A 9,011-nucleotide genomic window follows, 5' to 3' on the forward strand; every position below is an offset into this window, starting at 1 on the left:
CTGGGAGGGGAAACCACAGAACTCACATGGCCCCAGGCACGGGGCTGGGAGGAGGCTCGGGGAAATGGACAAAGAAGAACCAGGGGCCGGGGCAGAGCCCACCCTGCAGCACAGGGTGGCCCCAAGCTGGGGCAAGGGTCTGGGGTGAGCAGGGGGACCGGCCAGCGTGAGCCCAGGCTGCCAGAGGAGCTCCAGCTACCGGTGGTGGAGAGGAAGGTAGGAGCCAGGGAGGACAAGCCAGGCTCTCGGAGGGGACACAGCCTCCAGGCAGCACAGCTTCACTTGGCCAGCACCGGGACTTGCTCCCCAGACACCCACCTCTCCCACCCCAGCTCCTGGAGCCCCCCCTTGTCCCCAAGGATGTGGGTGCAGGAACACTGCAGAAGCCAGCGGTTTATTACATGTCCATGAGGGCCCCGGGAGGCTGCTCGGCTGGTCCCGCCACCTGTACCCACAGGGCGGAGAGAGAGGCACAGGCAGCCCGATGAAGGGCAAGGCACGGTGCGAGGGTCCCTTCCATCCCTGCTGCCCCAAGCCGGGCCACCCCACGCAGGAGATGGTCCTGGGGTGGGGGGGGGTAGTGCTGCCAGGCACATGGGTGCTCCTCCAGCAGCTTCTGACCTGACGAGGCTCTGACAGCTCCGGCTGCTGCGTTGAGCGATGGCACTGCAGAGCTTAGGGAAGGCTCGAGGGCAGCCAGTTTGGCATGGACCAAGGTCCAGGTGTGAAAGACCAGCTGGACCCGGCAGGAGCTGGCATGTAGAGGCATGAGGATGCAGGCTGAAGCATCACACTGCAGCTGCCCTCATCCTATGGCAGGCAGGAGGCCAATGCCAGGCCACAAAGGAGGCAAAGAGATGTCCTCATCGCAGCAACATCTCTGTTGTAAGGGAGCTGAGCCTGTTCCTCCCACGGGCAGATGAGCATCGGGCACAGGCAGTGGGAGCCCCTGGCAAGGGCAAGGTGACAGGCCGAGAGCGGAGTCGGCGGTGCAGGCAGGGAAGCGACAGGGTTGGACGACTCAGGGCTGGCAGCCCCGGGAGGGCAGGGAGAGACCTCGGCTGCCACGCAGGCGTCAGCGCTCGGCGGTGAGCAGTGGCTGTGGGGAGAGTATGGGTGAGCCTCGTACCTGCACCGCCCCCCCAGCCTGGTCCACTGTCCCCCCCCACCCCAGGGATGAGCCAGCTGGGGCTGTGGTGGGAGGCAGGTCCCTCAGCTCGGCTCCCTGAACCCACCCTGCGCGCAGCCGGTGTGCCCCTGCAGCGGAGCTGGTACCTGGCAAGAGTCTGGGGAGTCAGCGTCGGGGCGCTTCCAGCTCGGCCTGGCCAGGGCTCCCAGCACCAGCACCCCAAAGAGGATGATGAGGAGCCCCAGCGTGTTGGCAAAGACAGCCTCAGCGGGCAGGCACTTGTAGTCCATCGTCCCGTTCTTCCTTGGGAGAAGAGGGACCAAAAGCTTTCCTGAATGTGCCCAGCCTTCCCCTAAGCCCACGCAACCCTGTACCCATGCCGCAGCAAGGAGTTGTGCAGGTTAACCACACACCTGAGGGAGAAATCGCTCACTTCCCTTCACCACCCTGTGCTCAGTTTCGCTCTGTGCCGCTTCTGACACTGAGAGACAACGACCAGCCCAAACCACCCCTGCCCCAAGCCTCCCTCCCTGCAAAGGCTCTCCCCACGCCCGCCGCGATGCTCACAGGCTGAAGAAGAGCTTCTCATTGATGCCCGACACGCACGAGGCCACGGACAGCATGAGGATGGTGGAGCCGAAGAAGACGTGGACGGGCTTGTAGAGGGCACGGAGCCAGGCAGGAGCCCAGGGCAGCAGGAAGGCGCTGAAGCCGGCCAGCCACTGCAGGGAGGGGAGGTGAGGGTGACGGGCATGGAGAAGGGAGCCAGGGTGTGGGGGGGCTGGAGCAGCACCCACCTGGCAGGAAAAGAGCAGCACAGTGGCCAGCCCCAGCCAGCTGTGCAGCGAGTACATGTTGGGCGTCCCGTGGTTGTTGTGGAAGCGAAAGACGGCCACCAGCCCCAGCACGGCCAGGCTGAAGGCTGCCAGGGTCAGGGCACCGTGCAGCACCTTCCAGGGGAGCTTGGGGCCGCTCCAGGCGGGGGGCAGGCGGTACACCAGGGCCGCTGTTGGGCAAGAGAGTCAGGCAGGAGCTGTGCCAGGGCCGCGCCGCGCCGCACTCCCCGCTCACCTGCACCGTACAGCACCACCATGCCCGTCACCATCAACACCGGGTGCCAGTTGAACATCTGGAGGCTGCCGTCCAAGGCGAAGCCGCCGCGCCAGTGCTGGCACCAGGCGCTCACGAAGGCCACGCAGATGAAGCCCAGGCCACCGAGAAAGATGCAGAAGGGCAGGAAGGGCAGATCCAACATCTCTGCGACAGGATGGCGGCACCTGGGGAAGAGCGAGACGCCTGCTCAGCCTCTGCCGGGGCTCTCCGCCTGTGCTGGCTCTGGCCTGCGTGCAGACACCCCCAGGGAGGAGCCAGACTGAAAGGGGAACCAGGCACCCCAAGGAGGGGTGGCCCTGGCCCAGCTGCTGCCTGGCCAGGGAAGGATGCCAGGACTGGAGCCGGCCCGCTGGGGACATGCAGGACAAAACCAGCTCCTGCAGAGCCAGGTCCCTGGGCAGCACCCTACCATGCCGCCCTGGTGCCAGGGGACAGCAGCAAGGGCCTCACAGAGGGTCTAAGTGTCTCCTGTAACCCTGCGCTCCCCCAGCACCCCCTACGCTGTCCCCAAGAACCCACTGACCCGATCCCCTCCCCCCTCAGCACCTTGTACCCCCCCCCCAGCTGCACCCACAGAACAGGGCTCGCCCCACCTGGGTGTGAGGAGGTACTCTTGTACCCCCCCCCCGACCCAGATCCTGGCAGCCCCAGCACCCCTGCTCCCTCCTGCCTGCTCTGCGCCAGTCCTCACCCCCACCTGCTTCATGGGGGTCAGAGACAGGGGGACAGACCCCACAGGCAACAGCCCCACATCCCTGCCTGGGCTGGGCAGTGGGACCGGCAGGGCCCTGCCCTCGGTGCTGCCCTCAGCCCACAGGGCTCGAGCAGGTGACTGGCAGGAGCAGGGCTGAGCTCATTTGCCTGGTGTTTTGCATCTGCCTCCAAAAATAGATATTTATGTCTCCTCCTAGGGCGGGTGACAGCCTTGTGTTCCCCTGCCACCCCCAGCGAAGATCAGTCGCCCCACGGGACCGTGAGGCAGGAGGTGGGTGGGACGCGGCCCCGATGCAGCACGAGGACCGTGAACTCAGCCACCCACTCGCTCCGAGGCCTTGCAATGCTTGCCACGGCGCTGAGCGGCCCCACGGCTCTCCCTGGGCCTGGGCCCCACGGCTCTCCCAAAGCCTGGGCCCCACGGCTCCCCCAAAGCCTGGGGATGTGGGGCCTGGCCCCATGGCTCCCCTACAGCCGGGGCCCCGCAGTTCCCCCAGACCTGGTGACACAGGGCCTGCCACCACGGTTCCCACAACACCGGGAACACGAGTCCCGGCCCTACGGCTCCCCCGGGTCTGGGGACACGGGGCCCGGCCCCATGGCTCCCCGGAACACAAGGCCCCGCGGCTCCTCCCGGCTCCGGGAACACGGAGCCGGACCCCACAGTTCCCTCAGCTCCGGGGTCTGGCCTGGTGCCGGGGCCGTACCTCAGTCCCTCCCGCCGCCCGCCGGGCCCCACGGCCCCCTCGGCCTCGCCGGGCGCCTCCATGTTGGACGGCGCCGCTCTGGCCGTTCGCCTCTGTGGTAGCTGCCTCCGAGCCCCGCCAACCCTCCCAGTACGCGTAGCCAGCGAGAGCGACGGCCAGAGCGGCCCCAGCGCGGTTCCTCCAGCCGCCCGCTTCCGCCCCCACCTCAGTGGCTGTTCCGTTACCCTGGAGACGGAAGATGGCGGCCGCAGGTCAGCGCCCGGCCGCTGCCGGAGTGCGGAGGGTGGGACGCAGCGGGGACCACCGGTACCCGCAGCTCCGGGCTCCGCGGATTGCCTGTGCACCGGCGAGGAGTGGGGGGGAAGCACCCCCGAGGGCGGCTGCTGGGGTGGGGGGGGACCCCGGTGATGCTGCGGCCTCCTTCGGGACTGGGGTCGGGGGGAATGGATAGGGGGATAAGAGGGGAACCGGGGGCCACGCAGGGAGAGGGGGGCTGCGTGGTGGCTGTGTGACGGGGGGTGGGGGGGAGCTGCCTCCTTCCCCCATCATATCCAGCCCTGGAGCTCCCTTTCAGAGAAGAAAGGGCCTCAGAGCAGAACTCTACTGCCAGGACACGGGGGACCCTCCCCGTTCTCCTGGACCCCCCCAGTCCCTCCGAGCACCGCCTTACCTCCCTCTGTGTCACGTCCCTCCGTCCCTCCTTCCCCGGTGCTGCCCTGCTGCTGTCCCCAGCCAGTGCGGGTCCCGGGTCGGCTGTCGGAGAAGTGGGCAGGAGAGCTGTGCCTCCTTGCTTGTCCCCAGACAGCTCTGCTCCCTCCCTGTGACCTCGTCCCCTCCCTGTGTCCTTGTCCACTCTCTGACCAGCTGCCCCAGGCAGGGTGCATGTTCCTGGGGTGGGGCGAAGGAGAGCGATGCTGGGACACGGCGTGCCCAAACCTGCCCCCGTAGCGTGGCCTGCTCAGCACTGCCCGTGGAGCCGTCAGCAGCTTTAGGGTTTGTCCAGCGTGAGAGGTGTGAATAACCTGCCTGGACACTGCTCCCTGAGACTCGCACATCTCCCTTGTCCCGGGATTTCTTCACATCTGTTTCCTGAGATCGAGGTGGCTGTGAGGCTGGAGGGTGGGAGAGTGAGACTGAACCCGAGCCCGCTGCGTGGTGAGAAGAGAAGGGAGACAGCTTATTTGCAAGAGCCCGGCCTACAGACCAGGGGCAGAGCACAGCTCTGCATCGGCGTGCTAGAAACTGGCAGGAGCTGCTGTTGGTTTGACCCTGCTTTGGGTTTCCAGAGGAGGTTTGCGAGGTACAGGGGGTGCGTCCCACCCTCCCAAACGAAACTTTTGCTCCCCCTCCAGGTCTCGGTCGTAGGGAGAGGCGACGCTGAGCCCCTCAGCTCCAGACCATGAGCTGGCTCTGCCGCTGGGGATGCCGGGGCTGAGAGCTCCAAGCCCCAGGGAAGGAAGATGCTCCAGACCAGCAACTACAGCCTGGTCCTGTTCCTGCAGTTCCTCCTGCTTTTCTATGACCTCTTCGTCAACTCCTTCTCGGAGCTGCTCCGCACGGCCCCCGCCGTCCAGCTCGTCCTCTTCATGTGAGCGCCAGGCGGACATAGTGGGTAGCACAGTGGGGCAGGAGAGCTGGGGTCTCACCACATCTCTCTCCTTCTGCAGCATCCAGGACATTGCTATTCTCTTCAACATCATCATCATCTTCCTCATGTTCTTCAACACCTTCGTCTTCCAGGCTGGGCTGGTCAACCTCCTCTTCCACAAGTTCAAGGGGACCATCCTGCTGTCAGGGGCCTACCTGGCGCTCAGCATCTCCTTCCACATCTGGGTTATGGTAGGCTGGGGCGAGCTTGGGGCTGCCGGCTTCTCTTGAGGGCAGGCAGCACAGGTGGTGGTCTGCTTGCTTTCCTGGCCACAACCCCGTGCTCCCTTCAGTCCCTCTCTCGTGAGAGAAAGGCCACAATCTACCACCGCAGGGACAGTTTGGTGTCCCCCTGCGATTCCCTGCATGACCTCCCACCCCGTAGGCATCAGGCTGGAAGTGAGCTGCCCCATCCTGGCCCCTTACTTAAGGGCTGTAACCTGCTGGAAAATCCTCTTTCCACAGGGGAAGCCCAGCAGCTCCAGCTCTGTGCTGGCACAGAAGCCACTCCTGGGGTAATCCCCGCTGAAGTCTGTGGCAGCACCTCCTGGTTTACCTGGAATTAATCCCCAGCAAACGCCAGGGCTCAGCGCCTGGGGGCGGCCCCCTCCCCGCTGGCAGCGAGCAAGCACCGAGTGGTCCTGGCAGCATCTTCCCCTTCTCTTCCCCCACTAAACTCCCTCCTGTCCCCTGCCCCAGCCCCTGAAAGAGCAGCCCACACACCCTGCTGAGCCCCTGGGCACCCTCCTCCATCGGGCTCTCATCCCCCACGTCTCCAGCCTCTGAGTGAGGGTCTGTCCCTACCTCCCTGACCCTAGGGCAGGGGAAATGCTTCAAGCCAGGCTGGGGGCTGCCCCACGTCAGGGTGCCCGAGTGGGCAGCCACCCCGGTGCTGCCCACGCCATCCGGGCAGGGGATTGATGGGGATTTGCAGAGATCTGAAGTCTGAAGCTAGAATAGGTCCCGGCTCGCTGGCTAAATCCCCTGAGCTGCTTAATCTTTGGGGTGGGGGAGCTGCCCCCCGCAGCCAGCAGCGTCTCCCCTGGCCTGTGCCCAGCAGCACACCGGGCTGAGGGAGCCGGAGGCACAGGTTGCTGCCCCCAAAACTAACGCGAGGGTTATTCTTGGCTCCTGTCTGTCTGTCTGTCTCAGAACCTGCGGTGGCGGGACTCCGGCCGCTTCGTGTGGACTGAAGGCCTGCAGACCCTTTTTGTTTTCCAGCGGTTGGGTAAGGGCTCATGGTCGCAGGGTCCCAGGTGGGGTCCTGCCTCTTTCGGGGAGCCTGTGGGGGCGAAGTTGGGGGTCCTCCCTCACCCCCCTCCCTCCCGCAGCGGCTGTGCTCTACTGTTACTTCTACAAGAGGACGGCGGTGCACCTGGGTGACCCCCTCTTCTACCAGGACTCGCTCTGGCTACGCAAGGAGTTTGCACAGTTCCGCGGCTGATGGTTTCCCTTGGGCTCTGGGCGACCCACCGTCCTTCCCTTCGACTTCCCGGCAGCCCCCGCCATCTCTCTGCAATTTGCGGGCCCCACTGGGGACAGTTTCGGCTCAGCCACCTTCCTCCTCTTCCTCCTGGGGACCAGCTCTTCTGCTGGTGCTGGCAAAACTCATGCGGATGCTGGGAGTTGGTGGGAGGCTCCTGGTGCGTTCTGGCGCCACAGCTCCTGTTGGGACTTGAGTGTTTTTGTAAACAATAAAGAAATAAATCGGCTGCCTTTTCCAGAAGCTCCCTGGTGTCTGTACGCCCCGGGCCCCCCCCCGGCTCTTCCCTTCCTCCCAGTGACAGCAGCCGCCATCCCGGCAGCCTTACCTGTGCCCTGCGCCGGCCCCGGCCAGCTCAGCGCCGTGTTTGCAGCCACAGAACAAGGCTTTTCCCAGCTTGCAGCGTGAGATGCTCGGCCCAACGTAGGAACGGAGGCAGAACCGGAGGGCAGCCGGTGATCCCCACCCGCCCCAGCCGGGGGTCCTGGTTCCCCCCCGCCCGGCCGGCCGGCCGCGGGATTCGAACCGGCGGCTCAGCTGCCCAGTCCTCCTGAACCATAGAGAGGGCGGAGAGAGCGGCCGGGTGCTTTCCCGCCCAGCGCTCCCAGGAGCGAGGGCGGCGGCGGCCGTTCCCATGGAGATGGAAGATGGCGCCCAGGAGTGAGTGAGGGGCCGCGACGGGCAGCGGGGCCAGGACCGGGGAGGGCGGGGGGGGACAGCGGGGTGTAGGGATGGGACTGGGAGCTGGCCAAGGCGCGGAGGGGCCTGGAACGGACCGGGAGCGGGGTTCAGCCAGGCGGGGAGCGGGGTTGGGGCCCGGTCCGCGCCGCCCCCGCCTACGGCCGCCTTGTGCCCTCAGGCCGCCAGCGCTCCTCGGCTCCACTGCAGGTCCTGCTTTTCCTCAACGGGTGGTACAGCGCTACCTACTTCCTCCTGGAGGCTTTCATCTTCGTGTACAAGGGTGAGTCCCCCCCAACCCCGACCCCCCTCCCAGGGCAGCAGCCCCCCCCCGCCCTGAGGCCCAGGGTGGGCTGTCGGTGCAGGCCCTGAGGGCAGCGGTGGCTGTACCCCGCAGTGCTGCTGCTGCCGTACCCCTTCACCAACCTGGCGCTGGACGTGGTGCTGCTCTTCCTCTACCTCGGCACTGAGGCCACTCGCATCTTCTTCGGTAAGTGCTGGGGACAGAGGGGGTGGTGTCCCCGGGGCTGACATCGGGCTCCAGAGCTGCCACCCCCCTACCCCAGGAACTGCTGGGGCAGAGCTGGGACCACCGTGGTGCCATTTACCATGTCCCCCCCACCACCGCAGAGTCCTGGGGGGCCCTGTGGGAGACACACCCCCCATAACCGTGTTCCCCCCAGGATCCAAGGGGAACCTGTGCCAGCGGAAGGTGCCGCTCTCCATCAGCCTGGCCCTGACCGTCCCGGCGGCCGTGATGGCGGCCTATTACCTGCTGCTGCAGACCTACGCCCTGCGCCTGGAAGCCATCCTCAACGCCATCCTCCTGCTCTTCTACGCCGTGGAGCTGCTGCTGGGTGTCCTCGCGCTGGTCTCCTTCTCCAGGTACCGCAGCCAGGCCACGTCATGCGGGGAGCTGGGTAACGCCGGGATGCGGCAGAAGCCGGCACGGTGAGCCGCCTGGTTGGTTTGGTGCTGACATGTCCCCCTCTTCCCTCTTGGCAGTGTGGATTCATACTGAGGCCCCATGCCACGCCAAAGGACCAGGCACAGAGCGGCACAGGTACACGAGGCGGCAGGGAGCCAGCGGCCCTGGTGCCGGCTCCATCTCCCAGGCCAAGCCCACATCAGTCCCGGGCAGGAGAAGTCTTCACCCTGCCTGCGCTCCGCTTCGCCCGGCAGCATGCGCGAGCGACCTGCCAGGCAGCACCCGACCCACTGCCACCTGGGAGGCGGCCCCCAGGACTTGTGATGCACAGGTCAGTTTGAGGTACGGAGAATTTTTTTTTCTATTGCCTTCTCAGAAAAATTCACTATTTTCCAATAAATATTTATTTTTACCTGGTGCCTGGGCATGTGGCTTTCCCCAGGGCAGTGGGCTGGGCATGAAATGCTCAGGAGCTTCCAGCACTGCACCGCTGCCCCATAGCGCTGCCCTGAGCCGGCTTGGGGGGCACAGGAGCCCCTCAGAAGCATGGGAGGACAGTGAGGGTCAGGGATGGTGGGCACAGAGGCACTAAATAGTCCCCAAGTGCTGCTC

The 9,011-nt window shown here is 65.8% G+C and overlaps 3 protein-coding genes across 7 annotated transcripts; 2 read left to right on the forward strand and 1 right to left on the reverse strand.

Annotated features, from left to right (window-relative positions):
- Positions 1-381: 381 nt before the first annotated feature.
- CYB561A3 (cytochrome b561 family member A3) lies at positions 382-4,958 on the reverse strand. 3 transcript variants are annotated; one of them, XM_075048460.1, is made up of 6 exons: positions 4,334-4,958; positions 2,201-2,406; positions 1,927-2,135; positions 1,697-1,851; positions 1,276-1,432; positions 382-1,099 (listed from the first exon to the last, which is right to left on the reverse strand). In XM_075048460.1, the coding sequence occupies exons 2-6, from the start codon at positions 2,382-2,384 to the stop codon at positions 1,076-1,078; spliced, it is 729 nt and encodes a 242-aa protein (XP_074904561.1). In that variant the 5' UTR covers positions 2,385-2,406; positions 4,334-4,958; the 3' UTR covers positions 382-1,075. The 3 variants fall into 3 exon arrangements, with proteins under 3 accessions (XP_074904561.1, XP_074904559.1, XP_074904560.1); XM_075048458.1 differs by lacking the exon at positions 4,334-4,958 and adding an exon at positions 3,664-3,796; XM_075048459.1 differs by lacking the exon at positions 4,334-4,958 and adding an exon at positions 2,940-3,076.
- On the forward strand, positions 3,206-7,050 carry TMEM138 (transmembrane protein 138). 3 transcript variants are annotated; one of them, XM_075048468.1, is made up of 5 exons: positions 3,206-3,227; positions 5,016-5,251; positions 5,331-5,502; positions 6,463-6,538; positions 6,642-7,050. In XM_075048468.1, the coding sequence occupies exons 2-5, from the start codon at positions 5,124-5,126 to the stop codon at positions 6,752-6,754; spliced, it is 489 nt and encodes a 162-aa protein (XP_074904569.1). In that variant the 5' UTR covers positions 3,206-3,227; positions 5,016-5,123; the 3' UTR covers positions 6,755-7,050. The 3 variants fall into 3 exon arrangements, with proteins under 3 accessions (XP_074904569.1, XP_074904567.1, XP_074904568.1); XM_075048466.1 differs by lacking the exon at positions 3,206-3,227 and adding an exon at positions 3,808-3,914; XM_075048467.1 differs by lacking the exon at positions 3,206-3,227 and adding an exon at positions 3,881-3,969.
- Positions 7,051-7,414: 364 nt separating this feature from the next.
- TMEM216 (transmembrane protein 216) lies at positions 7,415-8,826 on the forward strand. Its single transcript, XM_075048474.1, has 5 exons — positions 7,415-7,453; positions 7,653-7,754; positions 7,869-7,961; positions 8,155-8,356; positions 8,477-8,826. Exons 1-5 carry the CDS (start codon positions 7,441-7,443, stop codon positions 8,490-8,492), a joined length of 426 nt encoding a protein of 141 aa, XP_074904575.1. The 5' UTR covers positions 7,415-7,440; the 3' UTR covers positions 8,493-8,826.
- Positions 8,827-9,011: the final 185 nt, after the last annotated feature.

This window comes from Buteo buteo, chromosome 16 (genome assembly GCF_964188355.1).
Source record: "Buteo buteo chromosome 16, bButBut1.hap1.1, whole genome shotgun sequence".
In the NCBI taxonomy this organism is placed as follows: domain Eukaryota; kingdom Metazoa; phylum Chordata; class Aves; order Accipitriformes; family Accipitridae; genus Buteo; species Buteo buteo.